Below are 18,285 nucleotides of genomic sequence, written 5' to 3' on the forward strand. Positions count from 1 at the left end.
ATAAATAAAAAAAAAGGTAGTTGCTATTATTATTATTATTAATAATATGTAATATTATGTAATTTATTATTCCACTGTTGTAAACAACCCTGTTGTCTCCCACATTTTTTTTTTTTTACATCCATGAAATTTTCATCTGATATAAAAACTTACACAAGCACAAAACCTGCCTACATGCAACTTACTGAAATTGTGAGATGATATTTTGAAGCTTTTGTGATGCTATTAGTTGAACATTGGTACCTAATGTCTAGACAAGCAAAGGATATTGTTTTATCATTAACATTGTTTTATTTTTCAGTTAACTAGCACCACTCGTAAATGGAATGGTGTTAAAATACACTATGCATATTGCAAATTTTCTTCTTCTTTTTAAATAAAACAAAAAGGAGGAAAATTATAAAGTGACCAATATGCACAAGACTGAACAGAAGTAACGGCAGTCAGAGTCAAAATACGAGCAGTGACTAGCAAATAAGGAAGGAACAACAACAACAACAAAAAAAAACAACCTTCAAATTAACCTTTTTTTTTTTGGTCCAAGCATTTACTTGGGACAGTAGGACACAACATGATATCTTGAAGAGGAGCCTTTCCGATTATTGCAGATGCACTGAAGTGAATCTAAGTTTATGACGGGCAAGAGCAGCCTGGCTCCTGCGCACCACAATGGTAATAACAACAATAACACCCTGGAGTGGGAACCTTACGCCTTTCCTGTTGCTCCTGGAATGTAACAGTCCATTTTAACTGGACCCAGGACAGAGCCCTGAGGCACGCCACTTTACAATCCTCAATTATTACAGGCGCTGGAGACATTTCCCGAGCTTTGGATCGCAGTGGAACAAAAGAAAGTCCATAATCTCTTCAAACAAGACAAGACCACTAAACACAGGTACTTTTCCTGGTTTTGTATTAAAAAAAAAAAAACCCTTAGGTGGCATTTACGGACTAGCTGTAACTCTGGAAGACATCCATTTAAAAAAAAAAAAGAAAGAAGAGAGAAAAAAAAAAAGGAAGTGGACAGAGCTCAGCTCATGTGGAATGCACGCACACTGGAATGTGATGGATAGCTTTACAAAATAAATATATGCTCATGTTCAGTGTAGGTTCTAGTTCAAGAAGAAGAAGAAGAAGACGAAGATGATGGGTTTCTAGTGATGCTAAAAGGAGAAGAAAAACACGTTACAGCTTATCATTTTGCTAATGCAGACCTGCTCATTTAAAGTCCAGGCCTTAATTCCCTGCTCGAATCACGACAAAGCTCTCGTGGAATGTTCCATTTGGCGTGCTCTTGAATGAGCCATATAGCTAAAAACCCTGCGGGATGGAAACTCCCGCAGGTTCTAACGAAGCAGCACTGGTTCAGATTGCATTGGCATCATGCTTTTAAAAAAAAAAAAAAAAAAAAAAAAAAAAAAATCACAAATGACAACAAAAAGTACGCGAATGTCACATGTAGGCTAGCTAGCCAAGTAGTAGTTCAGTGGGTTGTTTTTTTTTTTTGTTTTTTTTTTGTCGCACCTGCACTAGTGGTGTGTTTAATTATAATCCGATCAAAGCCACCTGAGGGTTTCGAAGCACATCTACCAATCAAGGTCCATTTTTGGGGCAGATGTCATGTCCCAACTTCACCTTTTCATCTTTAAAACACTACTTACAATGAATTGACCAAGGCAGCTTTCCTTCACATAAATAACAATGTAATGTACATTCTTAAAAAATTAAAAAAAAAAAAAAAAAAAAAAAGAAAAAAAAGGAAGTATCCACAGATGATGGCTAACACATCTAAAGGGACTGCTACATGAACACTACATACACAGAGGTGTGGTGTTTAACCACACCGAGTCTTAATATTGTCCATTTCTGGAGAGTCTTATTTTTGATTATCACGCTTTGATCCCTGTTGTACGTGAATATACTTACAAGTTTAGACAGTTTTTTTTTTTTTTTAAACTTTTTTTTTTCTTTATAACAGAGCTTTGAAAAGAATCAAGGCAATAACGATGAAATTGAGAAGAATACAGTAACTAATCGAGTGGCTGATCCTGTGCTAGTGAGGAAATTGGGTTTGTGTGTCAAGTGTCAGGTTTGGTTTCATCTCTGAGACCGTGTGTGTGTGTGTGTGTGTGTGTGTGTGTGTGTGGGTGTGTGGGTGTGTATATAGACAGGCAGCTTTGTGATGGACTGATTGGAGAGCCTTCAAAAGGCTTAAGGCCCCTGACGGGACCGTGGTCCATTTCACGGGTATGAGGGAGCTCCTGACGAGGGCGAAGGTCAGGTGTCGTCGTCCGTGTCCTCGATCAGGACTTTGGTGTCTCGCATTTTTGATCTGAGCAGGAAGGAAAGAAGAATAGTTAGCATGAAATTCGATATAAGAATAAAGTGAAGCAGAGTGTGTTATATAAATGAACAAGGGCAGGGATTAAAACAAACAAACAAAAAAACAAAAAAAACGACATCGTCATCTCTGTTTAGTGCTCCATTCCGAATATTCGTTTCTGTATTTGTATTCGGATTTAAACCTGAAGTGGATAGTTATACACAGAAGGATGATAATGAACACTGTAAATGCTGTAACACTGTAAAAGTTACCGTTAATGAATGTAGTCTCATTTATATATATATATATATATATATATATATATATATATATATATATATATATAGATAGATAGATAGATAGATATACACAGATGATGTAAAGTTGCTCGTACTGTGAGGCGAGGCGAGGTCGTCTCAGCGACATGCTGTAGCTCCTCTTCCAGCTCTTCTTGCCCTGCCGGTTCCTGACGCCGTCCTCCTGGTCCATCATCTGCTCCAGCAGCGTCTGGTCGTCGGCGTTGAGCGGAGCCACCGAGATGTCCCGCACCGCTCGGAACTCGCCGCAGTTGTTCAGATGCTCGTTCTCCAGACGGAAAAAGTTCCACACAAAGCGTCTGATGATGACAGAAAAGACGAAGGTACGTGACATACTTGAAAACCAGTGACTTTAACATTAACTTCACATAGATGGCTATGTGAGTGTGTGTGTGTGTGTGTGTGTGTATGTGTGTGTATGTGTGTGTATGTGTGAGAGAGAGAGAGAGAGAGAGAGAGAGAGAGAGAGAGAGAGAGAGAGAGAGAGACATGACCTTTGTCAAATACTACTATGGGGAAAAAAAAAAAAAAATCAGATTTTCTCCCAATTTGGTTAGCAAGCTTTTATTTATTTATTTATTTACTTTAAAGCTTTTGGCACTAATGTCAAATAACGTGGGAGGCGTTTTTAATACAGACTAAAAGAAACAAACGGGTTTATGATCATTAACTCCTTCCAGTAAAGTTTCTAATGTAGTACATTGTCTTTGCGCCCTCAACAAAAAGTCAGCAATCGTTTGAGAATGTTTCCACTACGAGATGTTTTCTCTCGATATATCTAACCGCGAGACGACCATGTGTCCGCGTTTCCGCAAACCTTCTTATGTAACGTGTAGTAGTGCTTCTCACCTGAAGACCTCCAGCGGCGCGAGAACAGTGGCCAAAATGTCGGTAATAAAGGGGTATGAAGTCAGTACCCCAAGTGAGAGAGGAATGGTCCAGGCAAAGCGCAAGATCACGTCTTCTAATATGGCACAATAATAGTAAGCCTGGTGTGAAACGAAGTAAAAGCAGTTAGAGGTGGAAATCTTACTGTACTGGAAAAAAGCTGACTATTCAAAACATGACACAGAAAATGTAGCTTAAAGTTCTTCGCTCTACTGTACTGAAGAATACGTCAAACCAGTACCTCTAGTAACCAACAGGTACTTTTTAGTAACCTAAAATTTTTGTGTTGTTACACACCAGCCATACAGAAGCCATATTTCAAGCAAAATGACTGAAAGTATACACAAATGAACTGCTGTAAATAAAAGCTACCACTGAGTGTTTTGCTTACTTTCTGTGGGTAGACGATCTCCTCGCGGAGAAGCGTGTTCTCCCCAGCGTTGCGGTCGAACAGACCCCAGTCCATCTTCAGGTCCCAGATGAGTGTGTAACAGGAGTTGATTATTGAGCAGGCGATCAGCAGGTAGAAGAAAATGTCCGTGTCTGAATGGTTGTCGGCTGAAGAAGAGCGTCGGATCAAAATATCACTCGTTAAAAAGTGCTCAAATATTAACCACGATGATTTATCACAATTACTCGGCTTACTGACTGTTACAAAGCACAGACGCCGTATGTACTGTTTACGTTTTGCAATTTCCCAAGGTTTAATATTTGGACTCTAAGTCACTGACATGAAAAAGCGTACCATTTCTCGTCTAATGTGAAGTGTAGATGAAGCACTCACCTTTGTGGGTCTTGTAGAGTGCCGCAAAAGTCACCACGAAGAAGGTGGTTGAGTATTTGCCAGCGTTAACTAAGTGAGGGAAGGCACGCTTCGTGTCTCTGTAACGCCTCAGGCACTGCACGAAGCGGAACCAGGCTGGCAGACACTGGATGACGGCTCGCACGCCGTACGAATACGTGTTGCACGTACCTAAAGGATTAAATAAATAAATAAATGAATGAATAAAGCAAAGAAATGATTCCACATCAGAGATACACATCATCATCATCATACAGTAAACAGCTCACTGTCGTTAAAGATGAATAAATTATTCAAAACTATTCCAAATAGACCCTCTTCCTCCCTGCGTATTCTCACTGGATTAAAGAGGTCATGCAATATCTTAAACTAGAGAAGATAAGATACTCTCTTCAAGGGTCTGTTTTGAAATTTTATGATATCTGGCAGCCTTTCTTGACATTTGTAGAAAAAAATGGAAGCAAACAATGTAACCCCATAATATGTTGTAAATCCCAGTATCTTTATTTATTTATTTATTACTAATTTATTTCATTTACTTTATCTTTATTTGGGTAAATATGTAAGGTGACTGGTTTAACTTAGAGGAGTTGGTCTGGTGGGTGGGTGGGTATTGAAAACGTTCAATAAACAGACCTTGATCAAAACTATTCCAAATAATCAACTTCAGGCCGTACCGCTATTAATCTCGAGGTTATCGTAGGACTTCAGCCAGTTCAGCTCCACGCTGTAGAAGCAGATCAGGTACTCCAGGTCCATGAGGACGACGGCCAGCGAGTTGAGCTGATCAGCCAGCCAGAAATCAGCAAAGCCCACTCTGTGGAACGGAGCGGTGACCACTCGGAACTGAGAGGAACAGGAGAAAGAGAATAATAATAATAATAATAATAATAATAATAATAATAATAGTACTAAAACTTTTTATATGTAACCTTTCATTTGCAATAAAATCTTAATTTACTTTGTATTTGAGCAAACTCAATAAAATAAAATGAGTACGGCATTATATAAGAACAATCAGATAAGAGTAACAAATCACGAGAATGCAATTTTAAACCATTACCATTAGGTTTTCAATTAAGGTGATACGATATAATTATTTAATATCCGAAATGTCCGGAAAAGAAAATGCCCTAGAAACAGAAATGGCACAAGCAAGAGTGCGGTCACACTGAATATCGGCACCGTAGCTAATCGCAGCCGTGCCGAAGTTCAGTCTAACCGCACGACTGTGAGTGCGATATTGCTTTTACACGACGGTTCTATAAACAAGAAATTAATTTCGAGTAAGTGACATTTCAGACACAACATACAAACGCTTTGTTTATTTAAATATTATTTAAATTTATTTAAATGTTTACTTTTGATCCGCTAGCAGACCCCGAAGAAGCCACACTCACTTTATAGCCTGTCAGCTAGCTGGCTAGCTAGATCACGTTGATTTGTACATTCCCGTTAAAGGTCTTCATCCATACTTCATCTGACAGGTATTCATATTTTAAGCCAAAAGCTATATTCATGGAAAATGTATTGTTACCCAAACTTGGTCAAATCTATCATTCACGTCTTGATTTGCATGGCCATATTTTCTTCTCCTGATTTAACAGCAGCCAAACCGACTGAAATATTATTTTGTTCATCACTAACATTAGCCATGTTATCTAGGTAGCCAAGATGAAGGTTTCCAGGTACCGCGTCATCTGTTTAATCTCAGACTTGTCTGGTCCAAACATGTGGAGGTTTACACAGTGACATCACTCACTGAGTTCTTACATAACACTCCCTGAATCTTTTTTTTTTTTTTTTTTTTGGCTTTCAATGGAACTGCTGATGAAGTTTTAAATTTATAACTTAAACTCCATTTACACTTTTCACGTTCATTAAGCAGTCGGACATTTTAAAAGTATTCACACAGGATGACACACCCGTGGAGCGTTCAGGCTCTTACCAGCAGCTTGAGGAGCCAGAAGCGGGATTTGTAGTAGCATGTCTTGAAGGGGTTGATGAGGAAAAGCAGGAAGAAGCCGTACAGTGCCAGAGGACAGGCTTGAATTGGGATCTTTAAGGAATCGGAGAAGAGGCAGGACAAAATGCTGACACACCACAGCATGCCGAGAAAGCCTGCGATCTGCAAAATAAATAAATAAATAAATAAATATAATAATAACAATAATAATAAAATACGTCACAACGAAGTTATTTTACGTTACTGGTGAAGCAAAGTGAAAAGTGGAAACAGGAACTAGTTTTGAGTACAGTAAATGTAACTATAAACAGATAAAAACTACTAACGTGTGTTTTTTTTTAACACAGTAAACTCACCTCAAACAGGTGCTGGTGCGAGAGGTTGTTGCGAGGGTTCAGCTCAAAGATGAGCACGTGATTGACGCCCGCCTGCCTCCAGCCGTACGTGTTGATGCCCAACAGGAAGAGGAACTCGATGAGCAGGAAGCCGCCCCGGTAGATCCGCACCAGCGGCCACACGTTCTTTGGGAGGGTTTCTGACAATTGCAGCACTTTTGCTATCGCTTTAGACAAGAAAAGAGTCTTCATTTCAGGGAATATACATATACCAAAAAAAATTACAGTATCTTACAACATAACAGTTTTTAAACAGACATTAAATGACAACATCAAGTAGCAGCAGAGAACGTGTTTAATTACATACTAAGGAACATGCTAGAATGGTGTTTCATGCTATTTTTTCCATTATATGTTATTATTTCCATTATATATATATTTTTTAAAAAGTCTACAAGTTCGTGCTTGGCATTTTCAGACATAACTGTTTAACACATTGTTATGGTGTCACATTAACATCAACACTGATTGGTGGCTCTTTTTAAGAAGATTTAACACAATAAAAGACCCAAAATCAAGAAACAGGCCTGAGTACATTTTAATCTAAACCCTACAGAGCTCTACTGTATATCCTTCCCATGTTCTCAGGGTCACCGTAAGGTGCGCCTAAGTTTTCCACCGTCAGAACGTCTACAGCACGTTTATGCTTCCTCTCTCATTGCGACTCCATGATTTATTTATTTTCCTACTTGAGAGGTTATATGAGCCGTACCTGTGATGCTGATGGTGACCATTAATACAATAAAGACTCCACAGTAAAGTCCGACTCTGAAAGTGGTCCACGCCGGCGCAGGCTGAAACGGAAGAGAAATAATCAAACTGTCACTAACGGATACAAACAGGCAAAAGCAAACCTGGAGTAGGTCGCTTCAGACTGTTGCCGCAATGAGTTCTGTCAAATGCTGAGACAGCGAAGTGTTTTTAGGAGCAGAAAAACTCCATTTTGGCCAAAACCTAATTTTTTGTCTTTTTGTCAGCCACAGTGATGTCTGCTGTGATACTGGATGAAACACAGCACTGCTTTTAAACCCCAGTTTTATGCCATGGATATCTCACCTGTGCTGCACCTAAAGGAGGCACTCGAAGCCTTTTCATGGCTTTCTGTCTGTCGCCGCCTTCCAGTTCAGTGGTAACCAGAGTCTGGAGGAACAAAAAGGAAGAATCTCAGATGAATCTGTTTTTCCGTTTTCTTTTTAATTATTATTTCACGGTGCACTATCATCCCGTTATGAAGCATCTTAACCCTCTTCTGTTCTCATACCTCTGTCTCAGAAATGAGCTGAGTGATCTTCTTGCAGGTGTAGAAGGGCGCCACCTCGACGTGAGCGACCCGCCAGTCGGCCCCTCGCGCCGTCTCAAAGATCTTATCATGCTTCTTCAGAATCTTCCGGAAACCGGTGAAGTTCAGGTTCTGTAGGAGAGGAAATGGAAATGATATTTCACACTTTACAAAATGGTGCAGCTGGTGTTAATTTGATGCAGGAGGATTAAAGCTGAGCTGGCAGAAACAGAAAGCGTGGAAGGAAGAAGGTGGACGCTGCTTGCTAAAAGAGACTGCATAACTAAAATATGAAATAATTTAAAAATCAAATCCACTTGAGTATAAAATGATTCAGGAGAATCCACAAGCACGTGAAACGTTACAAGCTGCTCCTGATGTCTGAGATAGTAACTGAGATAAAGGGGGTGTATGGGAGGTGTGACCTGGTAGTTCTGCAGCAGGATGAGGCTGAGGTAGAACTCGCTGAAGGCCAGCTGCAGGTCCTTGATGTTGCGGTGTTTGCAGCGCTCCTGCTGGGACAGGTGGAAGACGGCACGGCGGCGAGGCCGCAGGCCCGGGGCTCGGCTGCTTTCGCGCTGGGCGTCCAGAGACGACTGCAGCTCGTTCTGCAACGTGGCGAAGCGCCGCTGAGCCTCGGCCAGTTTCTCTGCACGAGGGCAGACATACAGACAAAAATATTAGCTTTGGAAAGGACGATGGACTGATGAATAGGATGCTACATGTAAAAACATTATCTGTGGGTTCGAGGTTCTAGACGTTTAGGGTGTTTTTGTGGTTGCAAAATGAAATTCTGACACTAGTAGACCAGAATTCTGAATATTTTAAAATCTGACTAGTGGTGAAAATATATACTGTGGAACTCCCTTCCATCTGATCTTAGAGAAGCCCAATCTCTTAGTACATTTAAATCTTCTCTTAAACCTTATGTTTTTAGGATTGCTTTTATTTAATTACTTTGTTTTGTTTTGTTATTAAATTATTGTTATTACTATTATTGTTATATACTCTTATGTAAAGCGCCTTGAGAGGCCTTTTTAAAGGTGCTATATAAAATAAAGTTTATTATTATTATTATTATTATTATAATAATATATGCAAAATCATTTTTAGCAGTAAGACATTGAATTTGTGGTCATATTGGTTTTTGGATATGTTCTGTGGCTAGTTACATAGTTTGTTGGCTATAAGGCACTTTATTAGGTACATCTACCCAGGTCCATCGATTATATTGTGCACAGAAACAGATGTTCAGATGGTGTGTGTGTGTGTGTGTGTGTGTGTGTGTGTATATATACATACACATACATACAAGGGCCTCAAGTGTAGCTACAAGGTAGAAGCTAAGAGCGTACTGATCTGTGTCTGTGAGAAAGAGTGTTCTGGATTACAATGTGCCGTGTTTACATTCGTGTACCTGAATAAAACGTGTTGATTTTGGCCAGCTCCTTCTCGCATGTTTGGAAGAACTTCTCCTCGAACTTGGCGTAGTATCTCTTAACCGTGTCTTCGTCTGTGACTAGAGACAGACACAGAGACAAGAGACAGAATGCAAGTGTGAGAACGAGAGGTGACAAATGGGGATGGGGATTAAATCTTCTCCCTCCGTTTCAGTCCAAACATCTTGGGTTTGTGCATATTTGTGAGCTTGCCCATTTGGAGCTGCGATGTAAGCAGCCTGTCCTCTCCGAGTGTGTGTGTAACGCTGCTTCCATAGTTACGCAGGCAAACACGCCGCAGTGGGAACGTCGCCGGGGGAATTCTCTAACTGTACCGAGCATCTCTGCGCTGCAAAAAAAAAAATCCATCGGTGGTAATATCGTGGTTGCATTATATCAATATGGGACGGTGCTATTAATATAACATCACAATAAACATCATAGTAAAGAACTAGCAGGAATCGTTTGGGGAAAACTTTCAAAGAGCCTTAACGCTGTTGACTGTAAACACCATGTTGCCAGAGAGATGTAGGTGAGCGAAATCTGCCTCGAGGGACAGAAAAGTCAAGAGCAGGGCCCACGTCCAGACGGCCAGGCGCTGAATCACTGTCTGCACGAGTGACTAAGACGTACTAAGTCGCACACAAATAACAAGTTGGTCTAAAGATTTCGGTTTGGGAAAAAAACAAAAAACAAAAAAACAATGCAGCAGTCACATCATCCAAAGTGTCTTTGTTAGCTGATACTGTTTCAGCCCTGATGTCAAGACTAAACCAAATGCCAACATAATACAAGTATAAATTGATTATTAAACTTGTTTGTGCTAGCTAAAGCACTAGCTGTTACTATAGAAACGATAACATGTTAGAACAAGCAAACTATGATTTGCCTTGTAGCCGGAACTGCTGACTGAACCATGCTGACCAATCAGAATTGAGAATTCAACATTAAATAATAAACACAAAAACTGTATGTTCGATCTTACGAAAAATCTTCATCTTGAATTAAAACATGCATCGACACTTGAGCACTTAAATTTGTGGAACCCTACGAGCACAATGACGTAAAATTTCCCGCTGCTTAAAGGAATAGTTCGGTCAATTGCTGAGAAAGTAGTTGCTGACCTCAAATGTAGTAGAGCGGCTAGGCTGTTAAACGTTAGCACTTTTTCGTAAAACTTTCGTAAAATAGCAAAATTAAGTCTATTTCTTTATTCTATAAATATACAAATCAAATCCAAGTATGCGTGTGATGATTTAGACACAAAGTTTAGACACGATGATAAAGTATGATTGAGTACATCTGCGATAAGGAGAAAGTTGAGTATATTTAATGTTTAACCGTTAACTGTTCCTTTAAGCTACTCGGTATGTAGACAAATCATTTTTCTTTGCCAGATAAGACTTAAGAACACTGAACTGCAGAGCGAAGTGTGCAACCGCTCAATGCGACATGCCAACTTATCAACGCGTTCTTATCAGTAATGCTCGTTATCGCTGATAAAGAACGTGCGTAAACAGCCTGGGTAAACAAGGCGAGGGAGAAATAATCGACCTGAGGCCAGGTAAAGTGATAGCAGACGTGCTAAGAGGTGAACTACGAGTGCAGTAAGGTTGCGTGACTGGGTGGTGTTGCAATGAGCTCAGACAACGAATCGATCCAGGTCCATTTCAGCAACAGCTTTCAAACAACAACAACAAAAAACAACAGATTTTACACTCTAATTTTTGGTCTTAATAAATTTTCAGATTTTCACGGCACTTGTACTCAACACTGAGTCTTCGATTACTTCATTGTTCAAGACTTTTAATTATTTTAGCATTAGTTATTCATAACTCACCTTAAAGGACTAAACAGGTCTTTTTTTTTTTTTTTTTTTTGCCTTTTTCTCATCAACCCCTTACTCCAGAGAGTTTCATTCAAAATTCAATAAAGAAAAGAAACTGTTAAAAAAATCAGGCGCACAAAAAGTAATTACACAACCGTTTATGAATGTTATTAAAGTTTGAAACAAAAAAGGCAATAAAAAGAAAAAATTATGAATGTTATTTAAGTTTCATTATGTTTGAAGCAAAAAGCCAAAGAAAAAAAAATTGATGAATGCTAAAATGTAATAATTACTGTATGTTCAAAGCAAAAATTTTACGAACGTTAAGTTTCATCATTATATTTGAAGCTAAAAGGCCATGAATCAAAATACATTTTATGAAGTTGTTTAAGTTTCATAATTATGTTCAAAGCAAAAGGATGATCACTTTAGGTTAAAAGGTTAAAATTTGGTCACAAATGGTACAGACAACCCCATAATTACTGGCCACATAATAAAAATTAATATATAACTAATAATATAAGCAATTACTCGTACACTATATGACCAAAAGTATGTGAACATCTGACCATCACACTCATATGTGCTTGTTGAACATCCCATTCCAGATTTAGTCCCCTTTTGCTATTTTGTTATAATAATAATAATAACTTCCTCTAGTCTGCGAAGTCTTTCCACTAGATGTTGGAGCGTGGCTGTGGGGATTTGTGTTCATTCAGCTACAAGAGCATTAGTGAGGTCAGGTGCTGATGTTGGTGAGGAGGTCTGGGGTTCAGTCGGTGTTCCAGTTCATCCCAAAGGTGTTCAGTGGGGTTGAGGTCAGGGCTCTGTGCAGGACACTCGAGTTCTTCCACTCCAACCTTCACACACCATGTCTTCATGGAGCTCGCTTTGTGCACAGGGGCATTGTCATGCTGGAACAGGTTTGAGCCTCTTAGTTCCAGTGAAGGGAAATTGTAATGCTACAGCACACAGAGACATTCTATACAACTGTGTGCTTCAGACTTTGTGGCAACAGTTTGGAAGGTCCACATATGGATGTGATGGTCAGGTGTCTACATACTTTTGGCCATGTGGTGTATATTGAGCTTAAGTACTGCTGACACATTAAGACAATTTTATCCAAATTTACGTTTTTTTTGCAGCATCAAGCCTCTTCCTGCAAGGTCGAAGATGCTTGGAGTTATGAACCCTCCTCAATGTATGCTTTTATATTAGTACTATCATTACTGCGTTTTCAAATGACCCGAGGTTACTAGCTAACAACTCCAGAAACGTCTGTAAATCTGAACTTGCCATTGTTACTCGAGTGCCAGTTGAAACATTTGTTTTTTACTAAACGTTATAAATGATCAGGAATTCAATATTCGGTAACTGTAGCCCCAGTAGGCTGAATCTGAGTAACAGAAAATACATAGAGATGTAGAAGTACTAGCTAGAGGTGAAGTAGTGTTCTGGGATATTCTTCTAGACAGAAGATTCACTCCAGATTACACAGGACTTTGTCGAAGCTTTGAAATGTGGCCCTAGTCCAAATCAAACACAGCTTGTGATGTTTCTCTCAGCGTTAGAAACAGAGGACCATGGGAACTGAGCCACAGGTTTGGGTAACCCTCTGTGTGAAGCCTGCAAATGGGTCAGTTTGTCTGGACTCGGGTGTGTTGAAGCCCTGGAGGTAACACACACACAGCTCGATTACCCTAGCGCTGTGGGCCTGGAGCAACTGCTTTCTCACACAGCTGGACAGCGAAGGATGCAAAGGACTATGGGAAATGTTTGTGATTTGCTGCAAACCCTGAAGAGCTTCTGAACAAGACACATTCATCCTGCAGCTCCAGTACGAGCAAGAGTATTAGTAATAGTATCATATATCACATTATTTGTTTATTACAATTTTAAGTATCGCTCCACTCTTGGCTGCAAACCTTTTTTCATGCCCCCACAAGACGCTCATGAGGTAACTTTTGGTCCACTAGACTCGGCAGACGAATTGAGAAACCCCTCATCTTGAGGGTGAAATTTTGAGCACATGATCTCAGCCTCAGTCTGGCCGACGCTGTTATAATAACGCACGTAACTTTGCGCCCAAAAGTCTCAAAATGAGGGGTTGAGGCTGGCAGACAACGCCACAATCGGTCTTCTCGAGCTAACGTCACCTCTGTAGCCGCCATTACGCTGCAGCTTCATCTTTACAGGTGCTAGCGTGCTCGAAATCCACAATAATCACCATTAAGTGCACTTAACCAACACCCCTAAAAAGAGCGTAAACAGACAGAGAAAGCAGATTACTGTTATTTGCAGATAATTACAACCGACTCGAGCCCACGTCTTTGAGGAAGCCTGAGCTCAGTGTGAGGGGGAGTGTGGCTTTCTAGCAGCTCAAATGGAGGAAAGAAAAACAAACCAAAAATGGCGACAGCATCACGACAAGAATCTGGGCATGATGCCTGAGAGCGTGTGTGTGTGTGTGTCAGAGAGAGAGAGGGAGAGAGAGAGTGTGTGTTCAAACTATGCATGTGCCAAAATTATTTCGATCTTCATATTTTAATAGCTGCCTAACCATTATTGAGACCCCCAGAGAACATATCTAAACAAGCATCATGAAGCCCAAGGAGCTAGCAAAAGGAAGTTCTGGAAAAATATCAATCCGGGTTTGGTTATTTAAAAAAAAAAAAAAAAAAAAAATCCCAACCTTCAAACATCCCACAGATCATCAATAAAGCCATTAGTAAAAAAAACTGAAAGAACTGTGAATCCACCGAAGGTAAGTGACCAGATAAGAAGGGCAATACTCAGAGTAAGTCTAGTGGATGCTGCCACCACCATGCTTCACTGAGGAGAAAGATGTTCTCAGTGCTGTGTTGTGTTGTGTTTCTGCCAAATAGAAACCTTTGTGCCATATTCAAAAAGTTACATTTTGCTCTTTTTCTCACGTTTGTTGGGTCTCAATATTCAAACGGGAGCTCATATGGCTCGCCAGCCTTCCGTAAAGCCCAGCTTTGTGGAGTGTCTGGGTTTGTCCTGTGAACAGCTTCCCGTCTGAGCTGTGGATCTCTCCAGCTCATTCACAGTTATTCCCTGGTACTCTTTGCACATACGAGTCCCTGTGTAAAGTGCATGAGCGCATTCATTATAAACCTGTAATTTGCAGCAGATACTACTGTTATAGAAAACTAAACATCTTCTGACCAATCAGAAACAAGACCTTAACAATGCTATGGCAGAACTATGCATTTATTGCCTTGGATGAACTGTCCTTCCTTTTTTTTTTTTTTTTTTGCTAACAGTAAAACACAGCTGTTTGCAATGAGCCATGAAAATATTCCACTTAGGGTAGCATCTTTTTTTTTTTTTTTTTTTTCACTTAGTCGACGTGACTAAGCACAACATGTTTTGCTCTTCAGCAAGGAAAAAAAAAATAAAAACCATGGTCAAGGCTTGTGGTGCAAAGGCTGGTGTGTGTATATTTGGATCTATGTTTTGAAGAATAGCATGAACATTACTGGTGCCTTCTCTGCATTCTGTACAGCTTACAGAAGTAAATTTGCAAATGAGCATGTCGTAAATGAGACTGAAAGTCACTGAGAGCGGCTGCTCTGCTGCCAAGAACATGTCCGCTCATTCTTCCTGTGACACAGACAAAGCAGGCGGAATTCCCAGAATAATATTGACCTAGTGAGTAATTTGGAATCAGGCTTTCAGACGTGAATGATGACAAATACGACGTTAATGTCGAATGTAAATAATCAGCGTATTGTCCTTAATTTATCACTGATGTTTAATAAAGGACAAGGCCAACAACTGAAGGTCAGAGCTGGCAGGTGAACAATAATCAAAGTACATGCTGATAATCTGTAATGCCATACATCACAGTAGTGAACCAGCATGATATTCCTTATCCTTGGACACTTTAGATTATCCTCACAAAGGAGTAAAAAACTTGTAGGAAAATAATCTACTTTGGAGTGACAATATTACCTCAGCCCCATTACACCATCCTGTTGTTGATTACTTTCCTACAACAGCACTTCTTCCTACAACTCATCATCGCCCTGAGAACGCCATGCATTCTCCGCAAAGCGTGGTGGTGGTAGCATCGCGCTTGCTTCTCTGACTGAATGCTCTCTGTGCAGAGTCATGCTTGTGCCATAGTCTTTCCATTTTTTAAAAAATAATAACGGATGCCATATATAACGTTTAGTGTGTTCGGTTCACAGATGTTCCACATCTTCACAACACATCTGTTCTAACACTGTGTTCTGGAGTCACGATACGGCAAAATATTTTCTGCCTTAGGTTTCAGATTGTTGTCTTTAACAGTATGGAGCTCTTTTTTTTTTTTTTTTTTTTAGATAAATTGTAAAACACTTATGCTTTACCTTTTTTTCCCAGTTAAAAAAAAAAAAAAAACACACAGGGGATGCAAAGTTTCACCTTAACTGGCAAAGAAGAGTTAACTATCTATCAGGGTTAAAAAATTTTTCTTACTGTTGTCCAACTTTATATTCACTGAAGACAGTCACAAATTTTATCAAACTGAATCAAATTAAAATGTTAGAAAACTTTCACCAACGTAAAAGTCTCACATTCGCTACCAGGAAGCTCTTTTGTATTATTATTTTTTTTTTGGATGAAGAGATGTCTTCCCTGTTTTTTTAAAAAAATATTTTTACCTCTTTTTTTTTTTTGAACAAAGTAAATATAATTATAGAGAAGAAGAATCAGACTAAACGGGATTAAGAAATTAACACCTCATAAGGCCGGTCATCATCCTGCGCCATTTCTTGCACGAGTGTAAGTTTAAAAATAAACGCTTATCACGACGTAAGCTGTAATTTATGGGAGACTAACACGGCTCAGACTGAGAGCAACTGGACGTGCACGTGCAATTAAGAATATGCAGAATGTGCTGTTTAATTACTCCATTACTTCCTCTTCCTTGGTTTCCTTCACAGTTTATTTAATTTTTTTTGTCATTAACTTCAAAAAGCAAGCAAACTAATTTAGGCTGATTTAAAATAAAAGATATTTAAACATGTGTAATATGGTTAATGCAATAAAATGACATTCGATAAAATCCGAAACAAGGCCAAAAAATTTAGACAAGGTTAAAAAAAACAAAACAAAAAAAAAAACAATATAAAATGAAATAAAATTTTAATGTAAAAAAATGTAAATAGTAATGTATTATGTAAATTTTTAGGGAAATGTTTAAAGTTGAAAAATCATAAAAAAAAAGATTAAAAAAAAAAAAGATTAAAAAAATTTATGAATTTGACTGGTGTTTTTATATAAAAATATTTTAAAGATCCTATTTCTTTTTTTTTCTTTTTTTTTTTTTTTAAGAAAATGAATTTAATCACAATATAAGGAAATATTTTTCAGTGCAGTCGGAGGGACAGCAACAAAAAGAAACTCAAATGCAGCTAACACGTCAACGTTTGATGTTTTGCATCTGAGACAAAAACGAGCACGCAACAGTTTAGCTTACTGTATTTTTGGCCGCATGACTGCACCAGGCAAAAGAGATTGTATCTGTATTCATATTAAAAGAAGTCATAATATGCAAAACGTTGACATGGCTATACGTAGAAGGCTTGATAAAAGTCCTGCTTCCTTGAACACATAAATAGATACCACGTCGCTATCGTTTCTTACATCCTGTGTACATTTTAAGTGAGAACCGAGAACCTGCATGTCTTTCATCCTGCTGGTACTCTGAAGATCTCAGCGAAGGCTTTCACCGAGCAGAAACGTACTGAATTCCTGATGGGAGAAGAACAGGGACGTTCCTCCTCTGAGCTGCTTAGCAACCGGGAGAAATCTCTCTAGGTTTCGAATGAGCTTGTTGTTTCTCAGTGAAAGCTACCCAAGCCATCAGTGATGTACATCTCCCTTAACCAACGCTCAAATTCGATTAAAACTCGGAGCTAAACCAGACCCTCACAGCAAGTCTGTTTTCATTTATCCCATCTGTACCGTGTACATGCATCCTAAGCCTTCGGAGGGGTTCAAGACCTCAAGTGGCTCTACTTTATCAGAAGTAGAGTATTCTGCCTTTCCTTGTTGCTGGGGTGGTGAAGGAATAAACCCCTTGTGGGGGCTGAGGTTGATTAGTTTCCTCCAACAGCACATTCTGAAATGTTTTATTCCTCTCATACCACAGCAATTTGCCAATGATTACTTTCTCAATCTATTTACGAACATACTTTTTATCCACGAAGAGTTACTTCTCATGTTATTGAACATCCATGAAACAAGTTATACTCGTACCCTCGCTTTCTCTTCAAGTTAAGAAGGCAGAAAAAATGCAGGTTGTTACCGGAAAACTTCAAGGTCCTCCATCCTGTACAGTTGTTTTGCGTGTATTTGTTGTCTACATGTACTGTGTCCTAATTTGCACTACATGTTGTCCTCTGATTAGCTTCATTATATCTACACACAGAATGGTGCGAAAAACAAAAAACATCCAGTGAGAGGAAGTTCTGTGGGCGGAAACGCCTTGTTGATGAGTGAGATCGGAGGAGAATGGCCAGACTGGCTCCAGCTGAACTCAAATAATCACTCTTTACAACCGTGGTGAGCAGAAAAGCATCTCAGAATGCAAACCTTGAAGCGGATGGATGAGCTACAGTCGCTGAAGATCACAGAAATCACGTTGTGTCCTCATTCTGATGTTTGATGTGAACATTAACAGACCCTGTACCTGCATGAGTTTATGCACTGCCCTGCTGCCACGTGATTGGCTGACTGGATAATTGCATGAATGAGTGTAAAGTGCGTAGGTGTTTGAAATAAAGGGGTCAGTGAGTGTATATGGCTAGATGATAAAGTTCTCTCCTCTACTATCTAAAGACTTTCCTGTGTCGGAAAACTTAAAGATACATCTTTACCTCTGACTGTTACAACGTGCTGACACTGGAGACTCCTTCCATAAGTGTTAAGTAAACTTCTAGCGCATCATTTACTGTACTTTTTTTTTGTTTAATGTCAAAACAATGTTTTAATTCATTCGTTATTATTACGATAACGTGATCGAGAGAGAGAG

General features: G+C 39.3%; 1 protein-coding gene across 1 annotated transcript in view; it reads right to left on the reverse strand.

Moving 5' to 3' along the window:
• Positions 1 to 268: 268 nt before the first annotated feature.
• xpr1b (xenotropic and polytropic retrovirus receptor 1b) overlaps positions 269 to 18,285 on the reverse strand; it is a 28,373-nt gene continuing 10,356 nt past the window's right edge. Inside the window, exons 3-15 of the mRNA XM_034304044.2 lie at positions 9,388 to 9,489; positions 8,396 to 8,619; positions 7,953 to 8,102; positions 7,748 to 7,831; positions 7,404 to 7,485; positions 6,653 to 6,858; positions 6,279 to 6,458; positions 5,008 to 5,176; positions 4,313 to 4,501; positions 3,920 to 4,086; positions 3,490 to 3,629; positions 2,718 to 2,939; positions 269 to 2,332 (exon numbers count right to left, since the gene is read on the reverse strand). Coding sequence (XP_034159935.1) covers positions 2,278 to 2,332; positions 2,718 to 2,939; positions 3,490 to 3,629; positions 3,920 to 4,086; positions 4,313 to 4,501; positions 5,008 to 5,176; positions 6,279 to 6,458; positions 6,653 to 6,858; positions 7,404 to 7,485; positions 7,748 to 7,831; positions 7,953 to 8,102; positions 8,396 to 8,619; positions 9,388 to 9,489 — 1,970 coding nt within the window. The 3' untranslated portion in view covers positions 269 to 2,277. The remainder of the gene's footprint in view (positions 2,333 to 2,717; positions 2,940 to 3,489; positions 3,630 to 3,919; positions 4,087 to 4,312; positions 4,502 to 5,007; positions 5,177 to 6,278; positions 6,459 to 6,652; positions 6,859 to 7,403; positions 7,486 to 7,747; positions 7,832 to 7,952; positions 8,103 to 8,395; positions 8,620 to 9,387; positions 9,490 to 18,285) is intronic.

Source organism: Pangasianodon hypophthalmus, chromosome 4 (assembly GCF_027358585.1).
Source record: "Pangasianodon hypophthalmus isolate fPanHyp1 chromosome 4, fPanHyp1.pri, whole genome shotgun sequence".
NCBI lineage: Eukaryota > Metazoa > Chordata > Actinopteri > Siluriformes > Pangasiidae > Pangasianodon > Pangasianodon hypophthalmus.